This window comes from Sinocyclocheilus rhinocerous, unplaced genomic scaffold (assembly GCF_001515625.1).
Source record: "Sinocyclocheilus rhinocerous isolate Xijiao unplaced genomic scaffold, SAMN03320098_v1.1 scaffold1736, whole genome shotgun sequence".
In the NCBI taxonomy this organism is placed as follows: Eukaryota; Metazoa; Chordata; class Actinopteri; order Cypriniformes; family Cyprinidae; genus Sinocyclocheilus; species Sinocyclocheilus rhinocerous.
In genome coordinates, this window is record NW_015644640.1 from 93,041 (window position 1) to 115,551 (window position 22,511).

Here is a 22,511-nt window from a genome sequence, read left to right on the forward strand (position 1 = left end):
CCCGGAAAACAACGCTGTAGTCCAAACGAGCCGTTCGTTGTAGTTCTTGAAAAGGGATTTTTAAAAAACGAAATATCTCCCTTTGGAGTGGACTTTGAGGTTTGTAAGTTTGAAGATCTTTTTTATGCCCAAACATACACACTACACACTGACTAAAATTCAAAAATTGAAAAAGCATAATAGGACCCCTTTAATGTTGTTTTAGCCAGATCCTTTTATGTGGTTAAGTGATGGCAGCATAACAAAATTGCAAATAAATGGATAATTTGTGGAAAGACTGAGTTGTATTCATATGGTGTGTTGGTTGATCTGTGCAGGCTATGAAGTCCCAGCGGGTGCAGCTCATGAGACAGATGAAAGAAGACTCAGAGAAGTTTCGTTTGTGGAAGCAAAAGAAAGATAAAGAAGTTCTGCAGCTCAAAGAGAAAGTGAGTGTTAATCTTAATCAATCTTTTTCTCTTGTTAAAATTACAGATGGAGTCTATGATAATTTGTTTTCTTTTTTTTTCATATTTATATATTAATAAGATTTTGTAGGAAATTAAGTGTGTTTGGGCATATTTCAGGATCGTAAACGTCAGTATGAGATGCTAAAACTGGAGAGAGACTTCCAGAAACAGGCCAGTGTACTCCGTCGCAAGACAGAGGAGGTGAGCTGTTTTCCCAAAAGCTTTACAACATTTTTTAAGTAATTTGCAATTGCAGTTTTGACAGAAATAAGTTTTGTTGAGATATATCATATCGCCTTGCTCATATGATAATGATCTACGGGCCTGTTCAGGCCAGTGCTTCAAGTTTTTACTTGTCCTGCCAAAATATTTATTGGCCCAGCCATAAAAAGTGAAATAGTTACTAGGCCTCATTCATGAAACACGAGCAGAACAAATTTTTTTGTAAATCGTTCAGAAAGTTGTTCTGATGTAAATTTTATTATATTATATATAATAAATATAATAATATTTTATAATATTATATTTATGAATGTTTCATGAATGAGGCCCACTGTTTTTGTTGTTTTGACCCATGTTATCATATATTGTAATAAATAAGCATATATGACACCAAAATTTTAGATACCAGTTAAAGTTTACAGTTCTTTATTCCAATTTTGATACCATAGCAAAAACTACTAGCAAACAAATGTAAAGTTCAAATATTATTAAAGACAAGTGAACAGTTAGTAGTAAAATCAGAACAAATAAATTACAAACAGTAGTACAAATTAATAAATAGAGCAAAGATACAAATGACACGATGCTTGAAGTTTTTCAGGTTTGTAGGTGTTCAGGTACGGAAAGTGTATAATCAAATATAAAATAACAATACATAGTCTTTACTAGCTACGTTTACATGCAACCCAATAATCAAATGAAATAATCAAATGAAATTTTGATTGGATTAGAAGGGGTGGTGTAGACCAGTGTTTCCCAACCGGGGTGCCCCGGCACCCTGGTGTGCCGTCTGTCAAGAGCAGGGGTGCCGTGTAAAAAATCCTTTTTTAATATTTTTAAATTGCTAAAATGTTCATAAAAGCAGCTATTATATAATATCAATTTCTGATGTCGCCAATATTTAGAGATGCACTGAAATTCCGGCTGCCGAAAATTAGTTCACCGCTCAGGATTTACTTTCACGTGGTGTGACGCTCTGCATATTATCCCGCTCTATGCGTGTGTGTGCGCCGCTCAGTCGCTTGCGGCCCATGTGAGTGCTCCACTCATATACCGTTCATGCTCATCGGAACAGCAAAGTCCACTCAAAAATCGAGCTGACAGGAAACATCTATGTAGTACACTATTGTTTCTGTTTGCAATAGCCCTACTGTGCTGTAACAAGGTGTGGTAAATGGGCAACTCTGGTAACGCTGCCCTCTCATTCATTGATCTGCTAACCGTTATGCTCATGTGTCCTCTGATGATAATAGCTTTCTAGGATTAAACATTATTTGGATAATTGGTAAAAAAAAAAAAATCTCTTAATAGCCCTACTGTGTGTTAGACCTACCTGAAAAACTAAAAAGCAATTTATTTCATTTGTAGACCTATCGTGATTTTTTCTGCTGTACCGAATATCTATACTTTTCAAAGTATCATTTCGAAGTTAGAAATTCAAATGTTGTGACAATTAATTTTGTAGGGTGCCACAAATTTGTTAATATTTCCAAAGGGTGCCGCGACTAAAGAAAGGTTGGGAAACACTGGTGTAGACCTTTTCTAATCCGATCGAGAGGACGTGTAAACACTTGATCAGATTGAAAACCGAAACTGGAAAGTACTGCGCATGTGCAATGACGTAGAAATGGCATAATGATGGACGATGCATGGAACGAGCTGTTGTTTTTGTTGTATGAAGTGTTAAAAAGCATTGCAAGATCTCCTAATCGAAGATCACATGATCACAAACGGAAATCACTTCCGTGAAGTGACCATCGCATGTTCCCTTCGCTAACGGACTTCTGGAAGGGCCCTTCGTGAAGGGATTTGGTTGTTCACTTTCGTTTGGAACGTCCCTACAAATGGCGTCCGATTCCCGAAGTGCACTTCAAGGGCGCAAAAAAGCCGTTTGGAATTCGCCCTTACACTGCTGTCACTTTAAGACACAATACATGGATCCAATATAATTATAGACATCCGATTTCTTTCTGAACTGTTTACGTTCAATTAAAACTGAGGTTTTTAACCTGCATGATATATGGTCAATGGCCCTGATAAGTTTAGGTGACACCAAAATTTTGCCAATCGTCATCTCTCATCTGCTCTCCATGTCTGAGGAGGAGCTCGGGCAGCTCCTCCACACACACACACACACACACACACACACACACACACACTAATGGGGAACTGAGCTTGTGTGATTACATGCGACTGTCCTTCTTCAGGTCAAGTCATATATTCAAGGGGAAAAACAGTTTGCAATTTGTTGGATGAAAGCATTTCAAAGTTTAAGGGGACTTCACAGGACTGGCATCAGCCCTGTTCAATACATTGAATCAACGCCATTGATTTCTATAAAGTGAAACATCAGCATTACCCAGGTGACACGTTGATTGAATGGTTTAATGATGACTCGCTGATAAAGACAGTCCCTTGCCATCACCTACTGGTGTAACTGTTACTGCACAAACTTTATTCATCCGCTAGAGGGGGCAATTTGACTAGTCTCACAGCTTATCAAGCGACTGTTACATATCCTCATTGGCTACAGTTATGGCAGATTTGGCATGATTGGTCCATTTAAAAAAAATTTTTTTTTAATACATGTTTTTGCTTACACTCAATGGCTTTTAAAAATCAATAATACGAGTGATAGTAAAATGTTTAAACCGAATGAAAAACTCGCTCAGTCATCACACTAAATTTAAGATGGTTATACTTATAATGTTTTATGATAACTAGCACCCTGTCAACAATGGCCCGGTGCCAGAATCAAATCACTGAGGGTGCTTCTGTAATTAGTGAGGGTGCTCTAGCCTTCATGTACATCTGTTTTGACACAAATTTTGTTTTGACTATTGCTATGGTTATCACTATGTAAACCATTGCGATTTCACGAGTTAATCCTGTATTTATTTATATGCGGACATCCTTCCAGCAACTTTGCTGCATGTACGTGCCTATTGGTCTGTTTAGCAGCATGAAAAACAAAAGCTTCCTACAAGTTCTGATTAGATCATTTATAGTCCAGAAAGTGTGTAAAGAGCACTCCATTATAACAAATGGAGCTCTCTTCACTGCTACGGCTGCAACAAACGATTATTTTGATAATCGATTAATCTAACAATTATTGGTACGATTAATCGACTAATCGTCGATTAGTTCAATGATTAATCAGTAGACTTTGATTACAGCTTTTGCAATTAGTTAAAGTATTGAGTTATACATATTCTAACGAATAAATAAAAGGTAATCACTTCAGCTTTTGAAAATCATATTATGTAATTACAATTATTATACAATTAATTTATACAAATAAATATATTTTGCACAAAATGAGATGACCGACAGAGAAACTCTCTCATTCACCATTTAGTTAGCGATATGAAAAAGTCACTGAATGACATCATTCTGCCTGACATCTCCTTTTGTAAGTCATATGGATAAGAAACAAAATAAAGGTAAGTGATAAGACGTTTTATTTTTGGATAAACTATTTTATTCACAACATAATCTCTCTTAAAATACCTTATAGGGTTATGATAATCAAACAGTTCTGAGCTAGATCAAGTTTTGATCTCTGCAAACCAAACTCACTTTAATGAAATAATTTTTTTCCCCCACTAATAAAAAGATTTTATCATTAGCTAGCTCCACACTGGAGAGCTGATTTATAACATTTACATTTAGTCATTTAGCAGACGCTTTTATCCAAAGCGACTTACAAATGAGGACAATGGAAGCAATCAATATCAACAAAAGAGCAATGATATACAAGTGCTATAACAAGTCTCAGTTAGCTTAACGCAGTACACGTATAGAAAGCAAGTGTTATTTTTATTTTTTTTATTTTTTAAAGAAAACAAGTAGCAAATGAATAGAGTGCAAGTCTAAAAGGGACAAGTTTTTTTTTTTTGAGAAAGGCAGAGGCTTGGTTGAGCACAGCTCGTTCAAGTGTTTTTGCAATGAAAGGAAGAAGGGAAACCGGTCTGTAGTTCTCTATAATTGATGGGTTAACTGCTGCTTTCACACCGCTGTCAGTTTTTGATGTTTATTTTGTTATTGAGAGGAAAGCGAGCAGCTATTATGTTCACATAATCATCCAAATGTCCCTCAGCAGCTTCAGGTTCGATTCTGCTCTGTTTGCTCTGAAGCGCTGTGTCTTCTCTTGAACTGCATCAGGAGAGTTTTTTACATCAGGACGGTGAATTACAGTATTGCGCTACAGCGCCACACTGGTCAAACCGCATTATCGCAGGGTCTTAGATTAGGTCATATGAGATCAAACGAATACACGACAACAAAAATATTTGTCGACAATTTTTGTTGTTGTTGTCGACGTTGATAATGTCGACTAATCGTTTCAGCCCTATTCACTGCACAATTAATCTATTTTTTTACATTGTGTCTGCACTTTTGTTATAATAAGAAGATTTGCGAGTGTGCAGTACTCTGAAAAACTCTGGTGTTTTGAGCATTGAGTGTATTCTAACTTAAACGCTTCTGATTGGCCATTGTATCAATTTAGCTCAAAAGGGGAAATATTTATGATTAATTATAACTAGTTATAATTAATTATAAATATTTAGATTAGATCTCAGAATTAACTGTAGTAGAATCAATATTACAATTATTTAAACTGTTCGTACACCGAGACAGTATAATCATTTATCAATTCTAGGAAAGATTATCTTCCTGGCCAAGAAAGAACAGCTTTCCTACTTTATACAGTACTAGCAGTAACTTGGCATGTAGCAAGATCAACCTTCAGGGACTTGTGAGCAACACACACAGACAATCGCTTGTTCAACATCAATTAACCACAACCTAATGAGAGTCATCAGAGAATCAAAATCACCTTAAAAAGGGGCCCAAACTTAGACGCGCATCTAAATAGTTGGAAACGGTTACTTGCATTGGCTTTGCTGAGCAAGAGTCCGGATGCGGTAGTTTGTTAGGAGTGAGCTGGAACCTTTCGTCTGGTTCCTCTGAAGAATGGAGAGTCCACAGCGAATCGACAAAGTTACTTGAAGATAAAACTGCCGGAAGGTCAGACTCAAAAGGTGTGAGTCTTGTAGAGGGTCTGTCTCAAGAGATTTGAGCAATGATTGGTTTGGGTTAGGGACTTTTAATCCTCTTCCAGTCACACCCATCTTTGGTGCCATGGCCAATACAAGGCATGAATTTTGAGCGGGAGAAGTTCTTTCTCAATTTATGGCCCATTTGCATGTTTATTGCTGGTCTGGAGAATTGGTACAGTTTTACACAAAGTATGATTAAAAAAAACAGTATGATGCGTTTCATCATCACGTAGTGTACACCATTGTTTAGGCAATAAAGAGCAGATTGTTTCGATACCAAGAAAGAAATGGCTAGAAGATATACATTCAGAGATACATTCATACACTGGGACATAAACATTTAGAGTTTAACGAATACCAATACAGAGTTGTAACTGGGCTAATATACTAGGGGAACATACAACATGCATATACTTTTATAACAGCTTAATCATGTCCTAAATAAAGAAATTGTCTTTATGTGTGTAGTGAATTTTGCTTTCTCCAACCTGGGGAGGCAAAATAGTGTAGTGATGGATACTCGCGTCACCAATGACGTTATGATATTTGGATCACGTGTCAATTAAGGTGTTGTTATGAGTACATTGCAAAAGAATGATTGGTGGGATCTCTAACTTGTAGAACCTCTTTCTGTTTTATCAACACACGCAGCATGTGTATATGCTCAGAGCAGGCTGTACCTGTGGTAAATATACGGCCCTCAGACAGAACAGGCAGGTTGTCGATGAGTGACAGAGCAGAATAAGGATGGAGCAAAGTGTGGATGCGCTTTCATTGAAGGACGTTCAACTCTGTTTTGTTTGTATTTTGCTTAGCCTATAATTTTAAATGAAAGATGTCCTATTTATTTATTTTTCTCTGCAACACTTTTCCTACTGTTAACAGAAAAATGTCAAACGAATTTAGTATTTTGACAAGACGAATAAAAATAGCTAATAGGCTATTTTTGTACAAACTACATTTAGATTTTTTTTTCTCTCTGCGATACTTTTTCCCTATTGTGTTGTCAATGTTAAACGAATTGTATCCTGACAAGACGAATAAAAATAAGAAATACAATTTTTGTACAACATTTTTATTGTCTCTGACACGTTTTTCCTACTGTGTTGCATAAAATATTAAATGTCTTAAGATAATTCATATAAATTCAAGTCAAAGTCAATAAATTCAAGACTCTTGACAAGACGAATAAAATAACATACAATTTTGTGAAGACTACACTTTTATTTGTCAGCCTATCTTTTTCTTTCAGTAGCGGTTGTCAGCCTATCTCTTTCTTTCAGTAGCGGAAATTTAAATGTGAGATTCTGGAAACGAGATCTAAATTTAGCGGGAACGGTCGGGTCGGGAAGAAAATTATTCTAAGCGGACAGCGGGTGAACAAAGAGTGAATATATAGCGGGAGCGGGTGGGTGCGGAATAGAACCTTGCGGGAGCGGGACAAAAAAAACAGTCCCGCACGGACCTCTTCCCTGGAGTAGGTGCAGAAGGTCCTTAGCCTGGAACACGCAGGCAAAGGTACCTTGGAGTGAAGGTTTGCTCGCCGGAGCTTAACCTTGTTGCAGATGTCTGTGTGTCGTCTTCCTCTCTGGGCTAGACTCAGAACTTGGTCGATCCGCTTTGTCTATGTAGGATGGAGACTCAGGACGTGCTGCATCTGTTGTTGTCTCGCTGGACGAAGACTCTGAATGAAGTCTGAACGTAGATTATCTCTTTCCTCGCAGGCTAGAGGCTCAGAATGTGGTCGTATCTGTTGCTGCCTCGAAGCTGAAGACTCAGGACTTGGTATCTGTTATTGCCTCTTCCCTCACGGGCCAGAGTTTCAGAACGTTGGTGATCTGTTGCAGTCCTTTCCTTGACAGGACTCAGATTCAGAACGGAGGTTGATCTGCTATTGTCTCACCCTTGCAGGCAGGAGACTCAGAACGGGTTGTTTCTGTTGCTGTCTTCCTGGTAACAGGACTCAGACTCAGAACAATGTATCTGTTAACGTCTTTTCCATTGCATTACTCGGACTCAGAACTTGCTCTGTTAGTGTCTTTTCCCTGACAGGACTGAGACTCAGAATAGCATGTCTGTTAACGTCTTTTCCATTGCAGTACTCAGACTCAGAACGAGTGTATCTGTTGCAGTCCCTTCCTTGACAGGATTGAGACTCAGAACCGGTTGTTTCCTGTTGTGACGGTGAGGAAATTTTCCCACCGGTTAGTCGATGTGTGACAACACCGGTAATACCATCACCGTGGGGGTGGGGCGTTCCCTCTTTTCCTAGCTTTCCTTCGCTTTTAAATAGCTTGTAAAAGCGGTGTGCCCATTTTACTTTCACTACTAAAAGATTTTTATTTCTATAAAAAATCTAAACGACGGTGGGGGTCGGTGACGCGGTGGGCAAGTGACGTAACCGGTGTTGCGGCTTAACACCGGTAACACCGTCTAGCGCGGCAAGCCTAGTATCTTCTGGATGGTGGGGTAAACCTTTGGAAGTTTAGCACCCATTTACAAGTAGGCTGTGTAATTTATATGCAAATGTCAAAAGGCTAAAAGGGTCTCTAAGACATAAAGCTCAAACGATCATCGGTGATCCTATGCAGATGCTACACCATTGTGTTCAAGAAATCAACAAATATGTCTGTGATTTGCTATGTTGCACAATGGTGCAAAAATGCGTTGCAAATAGAAACCTTTGATGCTGTCCAGAACGCAAACACAAATACACACTGGATTTTTTTCCAAATCTGTTTCGCCAATATGATATTAATACAGTTTCAACTGAGGGTGCTTTTGGGGTATCCTTGTCACATACTTGCAGTGTTCCCCTATAAAGTATGGTGTAATCTTAAATGTGCATCAACAGGCTGCTGCTGCTAACAAGCGTCTGAAAGATGCTCTACAGAAGAGGAGTGAAGTTGCAGAGAAACGCAAAGAAGTCCAGAACCGTGGAGCAGAGGGTGTCAGCAGTAGAATCAAGGTACCTTACTTAGAAAAAGTTTGGTTTGTTGTCCTGCTTATTTGTCATTTATTTTCTGATTTATGTTTATCTATTTATTAATTAATTGGTTTACCAGCTAAGGATGCATAGTATATTGATACCATATTGGTTATTGGTTTGATATTATATATTTTAATTTTAATTAGATGTATTTTTTTCATTAACATTATTAACACTGTTACATGTAATCTTACAGCAAATCTCAAAATGGATATCCTTTCTTTAATTGTAACATTTAAAATATTTAGATTTGTTGTCTGTTTTACGTTGGTTTACATTTCATTCATTTAGCAAATGCTTGTATCCAAAGCAACTTACAAATGAGGAACATAAGCAATTTGTGTCAGAGCCAACAGTTCATAGTATAGAATGCCAGAATAGCAGATGTATGCAAATGCAGAAAAGTAAGTTTTTGTATTTATTTATTTATATTTTAAGATAAAACTATAGAATTAATCAGTTATCTGCCTTAAAAGATTGAGTCAAAAAGTCCCCCCCCCCCACTTATTTATAACAGATCTGCTTTTTCATAGGTTTAAATAAAAAACCAAAACCAGTCCTTTAATGGTAAAAAATTAACTTGATTTTCAAAAGTGAATAAATTTGTGACAAATGAATGCAACATTTTTGACAAGCCTAACATGTCATAGCGTCTTAAGTGACTTCAACATGCTGTTTGTCAGAGACCTTAACACATGCGAGTATAAATTTGTTCTTCACTCGCTGAAATTGTCCTATCGGTAAGCCCCTCCCCTCGAACGCAGATGAGCCAATGGCAGTCGAATATCAGTTGCACGGGGAGCGGAACTCCGACATCTTTAGGTTTCAGCGCCATAGAGAAACATTGGAAGATCCAAAGCTCACATCGGTTTGATGGTGTTTATGCTACAAAAATGGAAAAACGATGTGCCTAGGGTACTTGTAACACTAATTCCAGTTATCCTGAGAGGATAGGCAATGAAATGTATTTTATTCCATTTCCTAAATCCAACAAACAGAGCAAAATGTCCCTAAGTATTCAACCCCAATCACAATGAAGACAAAAACGTTCATTTTCTGGTTGTCATACTCTCATTAAGTTATACTTTTCATCTGCTCAAGCAGAACGTTAATGTCATCTTGTGCTTCAGCAAGGTATCTCTGGCTACAACTAGCTAACGGTGAAGTTAGTGCGTCCATGCTAACTTACAAACCTAAATAGCGAACTGTTCTCACGTCATATAACGTTACCGTGCAGTGAAAGTCAAAAACACATAAACGAAGGTCTATATTAGGCCCTGTCCACACGAACACGGTTATTTTTAAAACTTTTTCTACGCGGTTAGGCCGTTCGTCCACACGCAAACGCAGCACCAGTTCACTGAAACCGAACATTTTTGAAAACGCCTGCCAGGGTGAAGATTTTCAAAAACTCCGGTTGCAGTGTTACCGTGTAGACAATGAAACCGGAGTTTTTGGCTTGTGACGTCGGCGACTGTGCTGTTATCTCCGCCTACTGGAGACTTTTTCAGGCTTCTGATTGGCCAACATGGCTTTACGGTTGAGATTATATCGCCACCTCTTGGTTTGGCATGCTCTTGACAGTGCTTCATAGCATGCGTTTGCGTTTTCATGTGGACGGAGATTTTTTTTAAAAACAGAAGAAGTAAAAACTGTTTATAAAAATACCCGTGTACGTGTGGACATGGCCTTAGAGTGCCTCTCCATATTATTCTGGTTAAATGTAAATTAATTTAATCTTACTCTGCGGTATATGAACGGTGTTGATCCTGCATGTTGTCAGTGCGATCGTGACGACCGTAACATAATTCTCCCGTTTGCATTGTGATCTGCATTTTTACATATTTATTTTAATAGCTTTTATATATCCCTCCATGGCATATTTAAGTCCCACTTGAAGGTCCATCTGTGTCCCAAATTTATCAGAAACACCTCCGAAGAAGGTTTTCACTGACAGCTGTCATTTTAAGACAATGAGCAACTCCATTTGTCTGTCTGAGTGAGCAACAGTAACTAAGGGGGGGGCGGGGCTTAGCGATAGGTCAATTGAATAGTAATGTCAGGGACTGAGTAAAATACTTTGAACAGCAAGCTAAAGAACGCCAATCCAATTGGAAAACTTTACCGTGTTAGTGAACATCTTTCAACGTATTGGTTCCTGATGGAAACAGAAAGTTGTACATTATATTTTGACAGATTTATTTTTTTCTTTATGCAGAAACTACTCATTCTGATTCAGACATTGCTGGTGTAATTTTGGCAGTAGATGAACTGTTAAATGAGTGAGGTTGATATGTCCATGTAGTCCAATTTGACTCTCATATGCTTGTAATATATATTACTGTACTTGAAAGGTGATTTTTATGTAGTTTGATCTTCAGTTGTTTTATGATTAAGGCAAGTATTGAAGTTTGATAAAATGTTTATTTTTTGATGATACAATTTTACACAAGTTGTTACATTTAATTGCCCCATAGTAGATTTGGAGTCAAATACAAGTAAATCCCTGCTGCAAGCTCTTATACAGGGTTCTTGTTTATACTTGAGAATTGCTGATAATTGCTGATCTTGACTTTTGACCTTTTAGTTTGTGATGTTATTGTCAGCTCAACTCAGGTAATTATGGTAGTTGTGATGTGATTTAGATTTCATTGTACCTTAATTATACCTTCTAATTTTTGCTTGTGCTCAACAAAACATTTCTAGTAGGCAGTTTACCTGGTGGGAAAAAAATCATGGCACCATTTTTAAAGAGCTTTCTATGTTGAGAGCAAGTTCATGTTGTGAACTTGAGAAAACAAGACAAAAATATAAATGTACATGCATTTGCATCTTAGAATAAATGTTGCAATTGTTGTCATTTTGATTGGTTAAGAATTGGTTGCTGAATGAAGTAGAAGTGCTTGTGAGCACAGAAGAGGCCCGCCGGCATCTACAGGACCTGCTGGAGGACAGGAAGATGCTAGCAGAGGAGATTTCTCAGCTTCGGCAGCAGATGGAGGCAGGAGAGAGACCTGTAGCCAAAGTTCGGGTAAGGTTGGCACACGTTCAATATGGAATACTAGCAAACTGCTTACTGCATTTGTGTGATTGTGTCACAGTGCTTGTAAGGCAGACCCATAAGACAAAAACCCACAAGATCTTCAGAACAAAAATGAAGTACTTCACATGACTGGCAGTTTTAATCCAATGGCAGTTTTTATCCATTCTTGTCTGTCAAGCACACATATTTGAGGAGGGGATACTAATAAAATGACAACAATATATAATATTGTCTCTTAGAAATGCACATTTGACGGTACTGAGTTTGAGTTGAGATGAAGATCATTAATGACAGTTAGTGTTAGTAGTACTACAGTAAATCCATAGTGGCAATGTTTGGATTGAAAATCTTTCTAATTGGATCGTTCACAACACTGTTTTTCCTTTTTGCATCTGGTTTTAAATTAGTTTAAATCACTGATACATCTGTTGATTGTATTGAGCGCTTCTCATTGGATCTCGTAACGCTGTTTATGATGTAGTGTGATGGTCTAAAATGGTCTGCATGCAAGCACACCTGCTCCAAGATTGTGCTGCTCTGTCTGTTTGGCTGAGATGATAAATGCAACCATATAAGGACACAGAGCCCTGCATAAATTAAACCACTCAATTTATATGGAGTACATCATGATGTTTTAATGCATTTCCCAATGTTTGAAAATGTTGATTGCTTAGACTTTCAATGGATGTACAAAAAAAATAATAATGAGAGAATATTAAAACAGATGAACAGAAGTCTTATGGGTTTGAAACTGCATAATGAGTAAATGAGTTAATACTCAAACTGTCTATTATTCTCTTTGACAGCCTTTTCTTCCTTTTAATTATACTGACCCTTTTGTTGACCCAGATTGAATTCCTTAGTCACTAATCAATGGCAATTTAATGCATTTGAATTGTATTTTTGGTGTTTTCTTTCTCAGCGTCGTACACTGACAATTTCAGAGTTGGAAGGCCAGGGTGAGCTGGAGGCCTCTATCAGCAAGCAAGTGGAGAGTCTAGAGACAGAGATGGGGCTCAGGTCAGTCATACTACAACTGAACCACAGTGAATGAATCACACCACTTTTAGACTGAATCTACATGGAGTGATGACAATGAATGCAAATGGGGGCTGTCAAGCCCCGGAAAGGACAAACAAAAAGTACATAAAAGTCTATACTTCAATTTTTGTCTGTTCCTCTTGTAAGCTATAGTGAATGGCTTCAGAAGACTTGGAATATAGTGCAAAAGTTGACAGAGATTCTCTAATTCAAACTTTGAACTTGAGGTTCAAACTTTCTCTTATCACTTTATTTATATAATCGCTCTGGTTGAGCGAGGCAGAATTATTACCGTGAAGGACTCTTGAAATGTTGCACCTTACAATTCATACATGGTGTTAATTTCATTGACAAATAATTTTTGATTTTTTTTCACAGATGAAAAGACTAATTAAAAACTATGGCAAAAAATCTATTATACTTTGTCAACAAACAAAAACAATACAAAAATGTTAGGGTGGGAGTATTTATGAAGAAATCCAATCAGAACTGATGTCCTGCATTGTAGGGAGGTTAGATGTGCACATTTGAATTGTAACGTACTGATTGACCTGGGGGTATAATTTTGCATACATTTGATGCGTGTCTCCTTAAACAAAACTAAAAATCTGAAGAAAGAAATGAATAGACATGAATGCATTTGAAAAAGTGTGATTATGCGAAAGAACTGAATTTGGCACAGTTTTCTGAGTGCACACAGAAAGCAACCTCTCGGATAGCGATATGTAGATATGTATTGCATGTTCAAACCTTAATATCATTCATATTAACAGGTTAATAGATGTTTTCTCCAGGAGTATATTAGTTTGGAAATATTAGGGAAATGCTTAATGCATTTCAATTGAACTAAATCCATTAGATTTTTAGTCTACCAAATCTACTGTAGATTTAGTCAACTAAAGTCTTATATTTAGCTGTCTAAAACTAGACTAAAACTAAAACAATTCGGATGACTAAAAAAATGACTAAAACTAAATGGCATTTTAACCAGAAGACTGACTAAATCAAAATTGGTAACACTTTAGTTTTGGGACCAATTCTCACTATTATGCATATTATAGTGTGCATGTTGCTAGCATATTGGCTGTTTATTGGTATTTATAAAGCACAGTTAATACCTTATTCTGCTTGACCATATTTTAGAATCCTTAACCCTACCCAATATCTAAATTTAAAGGGGTCATATGATGCTTTTTTTAAAGATCATTATTTTGTGTATTTGGTGTAACAGAATATGTTGACATGCTTTAATGTTCAAAAAGCACATTATTTTTCAAATACTGTACATTATTGTAGGTCCTCTATGCCCCGCCTCTTTCAAACGCTTCGTTTTCTACAAAGTCCCTCCTTCCGACAAGCGCAGTCTGCTCTGATTGGCCAGCTGACCCAGTGCATTGTGATTGGCCGAACACCACAAGCACTCGTCGGAAATGTACCGCCCCTTACCATAATCGCGAGCTTCATCTTTCAAAATAAATGTAAAGACAGTAAATGTAATTAGTTTTATAATCGGTTCTAGCCCGAAAGGGGAACAGAGTCGCGTGACAGACACAGTGAACGATGCGCAAAACTCCGCATCTGAACAGTCATTAGCAAATGTGAGGTTGATATGTGGGGGCGTGTTAGAACAAGCCGTTTTAGGGGGGCATGGCAGAGTCTTAACTTTGATAAAGAATATCTCTTTGGATTTGAGACTTTAGTCTTTGCAACTTCAGGGATCTTATCTATGCACAATCAGCTTGTAACACTCCAAAGAGAAAGGAAAACTTGAAATCGCTCATATGACCACTTTAACAACTACCTTACTAGCTATTAATAAGCAGCAGTTTAGGAGTTTGAGGCAAAAGTCCTAGTTAATGGTTAGTTCATAGTGAGAATTGGTCCCCAAACTAAAGTGTGACCTCAGTTTGCTGTCAAAATTAACACTGTATATAGATTTAATTAGTGGTCACCCGATGTGTATTTTTTTGGTGGCCGATGGCCAAAGTTGACATAGGCTTGTATGAAATCACACGGTTTATTTCAAAGATGGTAAGTAACATGCATAACAATTTTGCAATGTAATTTATTTTAAATTATATTGACTAAAATAGAAAATATTTTGAGCTTGATTAAAAAATAAAACTGTAAAATAGATTCATACTTTACATGGCAACTTTTTGATTCTGTAATCATATTACAGTATTGTTCTCAAATCTAAAAATTGTTGAAAAACACCAGGTAAACAATCCAACAATACACTATAATAACAATATAAATCTGTGTGCACTGGAAATCATTTTCTCAAAGACCAGGTAAGATTAATTTTATGTACAGGACACCACAAATACGACATGAATATGACACGATGATAAACTGGTTATAGCCATAGTCTGAAATCAAGGATTTAAAGTTGATCGCATCCAGGAACAGTCAAACTCGCAGGTCTGCATCCAATTCACATGGCTACTCCTGAAGAAAACATCTATTAACCTCTTAATATGAATTATATTATTAAGGTTGTATTTATGTTTAAAAATAAAATATAGACAGTTTGCAATACAGATGTTGCCTTACAACAAGATGACATGTTGCCGTCATGATGGATTATAATAAGTGATAACAGTATTATGTCTTATGAGGCAGCAGCAGAAAGGTAGGAAGCTGCATGCGTGGCTTTATTACGTGTTGCTGTCTCCACCGGTCTCAAAACTCAGAGAAATTGAAATTCAATTTGAATAGGATTTCAAACCACTTATGAATATTGCTCGAAATGGATTTGTAAAAATCTAATTTCATTTAGTTTGTTGCCGTTCAGACTATCTAAATATGATCGAATTTGCACAAAAATCGGATTTGGGCTGACCGTCTGAACAAGGCTTTTGACATAACATTGTGTATGTCCATTCAAGTGTGATGAGACACCAAAGAACTCAATTCAATACTCGTACGCTGCTAAATTAAAATGCATATCTGCAGAAAAGATGTTTTTTTTTTTTTTAGCATGTTAATTTAAAAAAAATCTTGTGTAATTTTAACTGCTGTATTTTTGTTTTTGCTTGGTTATGTAACTCTTGTATTATCCCAACACAGTTTTTGCCATGAAGATAGCCTTAGATTCTGACATGGCAATAAAAATTACTACTACTACTACTGCATATCTGATGAATACTGACAGTAAATGAAAGTATTAGTGTTTCAAAGTGTTTAGTGTGACAAACTACAGGAGCGAGGTGTGTCGCCTGGCCAGGTGGTGCAGTGACAACAATCTCTCTCTGAATGTGGAGAAGACGAAGGAGATTGTTGTTGACTTCAGGAGAGTGCGCACTCAGCATGCTCCTCTGACCGTCAATGGTGTGACTGTGGAGAGGGTGAGCAGCACCAAGTTCCTGGGTGTGCACATCACAGAGGATCTCTCCTGGGCTGACAACACCGCAGCACTGGCCAAGAAGAGTAAATCAATTTCAATTCTCTGTGTGTATGTGCTGTACATGTGGAAGAATTGACAATAAAGCAGACTTGACTTGACTTCAGTCTACAAATCAGCCACAATGCAGAAAAAAAGCACACAGCAATGAAGGGGTTAAACTCAAAATAATAATAATAATGGTTTGTGCAAAAATAGACATGCCCTCACACTGATGGTTAACCGATATTTTGACAAGGCTGAAAAGATCTGACATGATTTTTTTTTTTTTTTTTTTTTACGCATTTCAAAGCGCTTCAGTTTTAACGGGTTTGTAGACTTTTTTTATCAACTGTAAATTAAAAACAAACAAACATATTTCTCTAAACTCTTTCAGGAGTGCTCAGATAGCTGATCTGCAACAGAAGGTCCTGGATGCGGATAATGATGGACGGATAAAGCAGCGCTGGGATTCTATCACAACCATCGTAGAGGCCAAGAGCGCCCTGAAGATTCTCATGGCTGAGGTAAAGGCAAAACATTGTAACATATAAGGATTATTATTAGTAGTAGTATTTTCTTCATAGACATAAGCCAGCCTTGATGTTTTTCAAGTTGAAAAGAGTATAACCTGGTTATTTAAGTGGTTTAAGCAGTTTTTTTTTATTTGCTGTTTACACATACAAAAATTAACCAGTCTTCACCAAAATACCATCATAACTACTGTAACATCATACAACTTAAATAGATTACAATGTGATCTACTCTTCAAATAGTCTAAAGAGTTTCCCACAGAATTTTGTGAGACAGTGGGGGTGAACTTTAATCTGTTTAGGGTTTGAAAATTTTGAGAAGAAAATTTTGGCGTCAAGTCTGATGCGCTTTGAAATTTCACAATTGAGAGATCCATCCACATTTCAGTGACCAAATTGAGCAGTAAAAAGTATTTGCATTGTCTTGTACCTGGACTTTCAACACCAGTGTGTTGCTGTGACCCGTTTCATCAAATTGTTAGTGAAGATTAAAGATGGGCTTTATTGTAAAAATCTCATCATTAGACTGTTCAGTTGTCGCATTTGCATTCAATTGTCTCACATTTAAATTGTATCATCCACATGGGCCATTGGTGCTTTGACCCTGATCAGGGTTTCCGCAGGTCCTTAAATAGTCTTGAAAATTTAAATTTAAGCCTGTAAACGGTTATTTGTTTGATGTCAGAATTTTCCTATGCGTATTAAAAAGTTACATTCATATACATTACAGTAGCATACAGCAGATGAACATGATAATCATGGCATGCTCAACATATGTATTACAAATGACAAAGTGCTCATTCTGAAATCTTAATAAAGATTTATGCTTTGTATACACTTATTCCTTAATTCGCCTTGTACAGTTATTCACTGTTTATGTAATTGTGTTATAGTGTTTTTATTGGTAGAGCAGGTTAACTGCAAATGTTTCAACAATGATTTCGTTAACAGCATGCATTTTGAAGCAGGTAATGATTTAAACATTGGTTAAATAATTCATCATATATACATAACATTTTACTCCTGTGGAAACGGTAATGCTAAAACTGAGATGTTGCTCAATCAGGAGATTAAAAATATACACATCACTTATTCAGAGACAGAACGCTGACTACATAGGATACGGACTTGAAAACATGAAGCTTTATTTCTAAGATGATGCATGGTAAGCTTTGAATTTCAATACAACATACAGCAATATAGTAACAGAGGCTTGTATTGTATTATTCATTGTATATTCGAATCAATTTCAGATACTAATACCAGATATATGTTTTAGTATTTCCTGCATAATTACGTACAGAAATATATTTAGTGTTTGCTCAGTTACCCGTGTCGGCAAATGCGCAGCAGACACACCCACCTTAACAATTTCAATATATCGCTTATCCTGTACGAAAAGACCATAAACATTGCAGATAACATCTGAAGTAAAAATTAATTTACATACACATGGGTGGGAGATATGGCAAAAAAAAAAATCATATCTATGTATTTTTTGGCTGAATTGAGATATACGGTATATATCTTGGTATTTTGTAGGTTTTTCTATTTGGATTACAAATAAATATATATATTTGTTTTTCCCCATCGTGCCAAATGATGTCCAATGCCCCTTTTTACAATGTTATATAAGTCTCTGGTATCCCCAGAATGTGTCTGTGAAGTTTCATCTCAAAATACCCCACAGATCATTTATTATATAATTTTGAAAATGCCTATTTTGAGTGGAAGCAGAAACGCACTGTTTTCCGTGCCTGTCTCTTTAAATGCAAATGAGCTGCTGCTCCCTGCCCCCTTTTCCAGAATAGAGCTGCGCCATTACAGCTCGTAACTGCTAAAAAAAACATCTGTTTTGATTCTGATTATCATGTTTATCGTGCTGAAATAATGCATTTTAAACCATATTAGTTTAAACTTCTGATATACGGTTTTCTGAGTGCACATGTACAGAAAGTAACTGTCACAGCATGCGAGTACTAAACTAAGTTCTCATTCACACACAAGTTTACTTTAAAAACACACGAGTTACAAAAACAGTCGGTTATGTCTGTGAAGGTAAACAGCTGGGAAATAAATTGCATGTTTATTTTAGATCTGTGTGGCAGCAGCAATTTACACTAAATAAATCAATAAATCCACTGCGGTCTTGTCTCCTCTGAGGCTGGGACTCTAAACAGTGTTCTGTGCTCGTCGTGCAGCCAAAGACAGAACAGTAGGGTTAATCTTTTTCACCTTTCCTTGGTTGGTAGATACACCGGGGACCTGATTATAGCAATTAAAACCTGGAAAAGTCAGATTTTCATGATGTCACCTTTATAGGCAATGAAAACACATATAGTGAAAGTAACCATGTAGACTATGCTACAAAGAATAGAATAGATAATCATAGTACATTCTAATATTCTAACATTGCAATCTAAAATATGTATATACTGTGTGTGTATATATATATATATATATATATATATAGCTGCAAGCAGCAATTACCGGGGTTCAAGCACTTTAACCCTCTGGGGTCTGAGGGTGTTTTGGGGCCCTGGAGAAGTTTTGGCATGCCCTGACATTTGTTTTTTACAGTTTCTTAAAAAAATATTAATGACTAAAGTCTGATAACACTGTATTCAGCACAAACTGGGCTACAGTAATATGTGAGCAGAAAGTACATGTTTGTGTTTTTGAGAAAACAATGTTTATGCATGGTTAGTGAAAAATATTTTTTTTAAGTCACTGAAATAAAGCCAGAAAACACATACAGAATATTTGTTCACAGGACTTTTGAGAAACTGGATGTGGTAGATGAGTTTTTGCTACAAAATGATGTGAAAATTATCATTTTCACTCATTCACAGAAAACAATATATGGATTTAACATTTGTAAAACATGTTTTGTGATAGAATGCCCTTATGCGAGGGAGTGACAATGGCCATGAATATTTAGTGATTCACACCTGAGAGATAGTGTTAACACTCACACTACTTTTATATCTTGTGGTTTTATATGTTAAAACATTAAACAAACATCCTGGCGTTGTGAGACATTTAGACAATGAAATATCACATATTTCAAAATGTTTCACTTGATTTCAAACATGTAGTCAGGAATTAGAAAAGTCTAACTAGTAAAATGTGTACAAGTTATGTCACAATAACACAATAACAACAGATGCAAGTAATCTTAGGCTACTCATCAGAATGATATTCTCCACTGGATCCAGCTGCATGACGCATCGTGTTGTGTTCTTCTTCTGAGGTAAATTCTTGGTTATTCCTCTCAGCGCGTCGTCTTCCAGAAACAAAAAGTAGCCGGGATTAACTTGTTTGTTTACGCGGAGGTGATGTGGGAGTTTACATGCGTGTCTCACGTGAATGTTTAGAATTTGAAAAGAGCGATCGGCTCGTGGGCGTGACCGCATTAGAGATAATGGGTTGAGACGGGAAAAACTGGACATCGCGTTGGTTTCTTATGGATTACTTTAACAGAGGATAATTGTTTTGGACGTGACTTACTTAATTTAAAAAGTAGACATTTCAAGCTTTCTATACATATATTTCTCATGTCTTTGAGGCAAGTATTCACGGAGATTCGGGTTGTTTTATTTACGTGTCTGTGAAGAGAGGTGACAGAGACCGAGACGGCACAGAGTGCACCCTGTTTATTTTCTTTATTTTACAAAAGCACATGGTTTTGTTGTTATGACTATACACAAATAAAAGTAGACCCTTTGCTGTTTCAAATGATACCTTATTCTTATCTGTACGATCAAAAATGAAGGAGTATTTTTAGTTCTTTTCGCGGTCATCAAGAAAATACGAGACAGACCGCGCCAGTGCGGGATTCGACCCCAGGGAGTTAAGGCTTTTACAGTGCTATGCTTTAGGGTCTAGGCCAACCTGAAATGCGTGGCTGACACTAAGACACATCCATGATGGAGAATAATGGTTAAACTATTATATTAATACTCAATAAGCATGCTTACACACATACACGCATGCACACATATTTAGCTGCAGATATAGATATTTCAAATAAATGATAGGTAACAAAATACTTGCTGCAAGTCTTCTCTTTTTAACAATTTATATATAATTTTCAGGTTTATCTGTAATCACAGTGTGGCAAAATTGTCAAAACCGATATATATCTGGATAAATTAAGTGGTAAACTTTGACTGAATGTGATTTTAAATGTTTTAACAGTGATTTTGTAATATCTAATTATGATTCCAAAAGCAAAACCTATGAAAAGTACTGTTTTAGTGAGTTGAATGAGCCTAACAGTAGTTCTCTGCTGCCATCTAGTGGTTATAATTGCAATTTCATGGAAATTCTAATAGAAATATAGTTTTTAACCTTTATTTTTATTTTTATTTATTTTTTCGAACTATTAAATATACAAAAGGAAAAAAACACATAATAAATATACAAATAAGTACCAATAAACAAAAACAAATCAACAAATACACTTTTTGTTTTTACATATATTCAACCTGTTCGAAATAAAAAAAGGGTAGGTAGAAGCCCTAGGCTTATTAAATCCTACCCTCAGTAATTACCAATACCAAATCACAATCAGCCATAATAAATCTGACATACCATTTTGAATAATACAAAAATACTACTCCAATGCTCATAATATCCTACTTTATTTACTATCTTAATTGCTCTTTTTTGTATTGTACTTAGTATTTGTAGGGTGGTTTTGTAGCTGTTGCCCCATACTTCAACAATAATTTAAATATGGCAATACAAGTGAACTATACAGAATATAAAGTGCTTTCTCATTCAATACATGCCTTGCTTTCGCAATTACTCCAATACTCCGTGCTACTTTTGCTCTCACATGTTTAATGTGGGGTTTCCAACAGATTTTGTAATCAAGAACCCCTAGAAATTGAACCCCTAGAAATGTATTTTCATATACTCTTTCTATTTCAACATTATTAATCATTACTTTTACTTGTGTATCAGTTTTGCGGTTTCCAAACAGCATAAATTTAGTTTTATCTAAATTTATCGATAATTTATTCGTCAAACCACATTTTTATCTTATTCATTTCTGCTGTGATCACCTCCAAAAGCTGCTGCAGATTTTCCCCAGCACAGAAAATATTAGTATCAGCAAAAATCAAAAATTTTAATGTTAAAAGAAAAGCTCAATAACTGTTGCACAGATATAATACACTGCGCATCAATTTCTCTTCCCTGTGTGCATCCGGTGTGCAGAATGATGCATTTGAAGCAACACGGAGTCAGGCTGTGACGCCATGTTGCTTCAAGCGCATCATTCTGCACACTGGATGCGCACCAATTTTTCCAATATTTTAGAGAACTGAGAGAGTAGAGACGATGGCCTATAATTAGTCAATTGATTTCTTTCCAGTCTGTGGACTTTTTATTCTTCCATTTGCTAACGATTTCAATAATCTCCTTTTCGTCAGTTGGTTTCAAATACATAGAATTTGGATTGTCTAAAAAATCCATAGCCTTCACCTCTCCTATTACTGTCTGTTGATTTTCAATTCCCTCTGCTAGTCTTGGTCCGACACTTACGTAAAAGTTATTAAACCCATTAACCACATCATTCATGTTGCTTACAGTCCCCTCATTATCTATAAAATACTGAGGATATTCTATGCTTCTTGATCCATTCTTGATAATATTATTTAAAGGTCTATCTTTATTATTTAAATATTATTTAAAGATAATATTATTTATGATGCTGCTAAAAAAAACATTATTTGGTGTAATGAAATGTTTATGCGGTTTAAAGTAAAAAAAAAAAA

The 22,511-nt window shown here is 36.3% G+C and overlaps 1 protein-coding gene across 1 annotated transcript in view; it reads left to right on the forward strand.

Moving 5' to 3' along the window:
• Window positions 1-22,511, forward strand: part of LOC107758730 (chromosome-associated kinesin KIF4-like) — a 156,903-nt gene that overhangs the window by 47,893 nt on the left and 86,499 nt on the right. Inside the window, exons 13-18 of the mRNA XM_016576533.1 lie at window positions 318-428; window positions 567-650; window positions 8,589-8,702; window positions 11,599-11,754; window positions 12,689-12,786; window positions 16,590-16,719. Of these exons, the coding sequence (XP_016432019.1) occupies window positions 318-428; window positions 567-650; window positions 8,589-8,702; window positions 11,599-11,754; window positions 12,689-12,786; window positions 16,590-16,719 (693 nt within the window). The remainder of the gene's footprint in view (window positions 1-317; window positions 429-566; window positions 651-8,588; window positions 8,703-11,598; window positions 11,755-12,688; window positions 12,787-16,589; window positions 16,720-22,511) is intronic.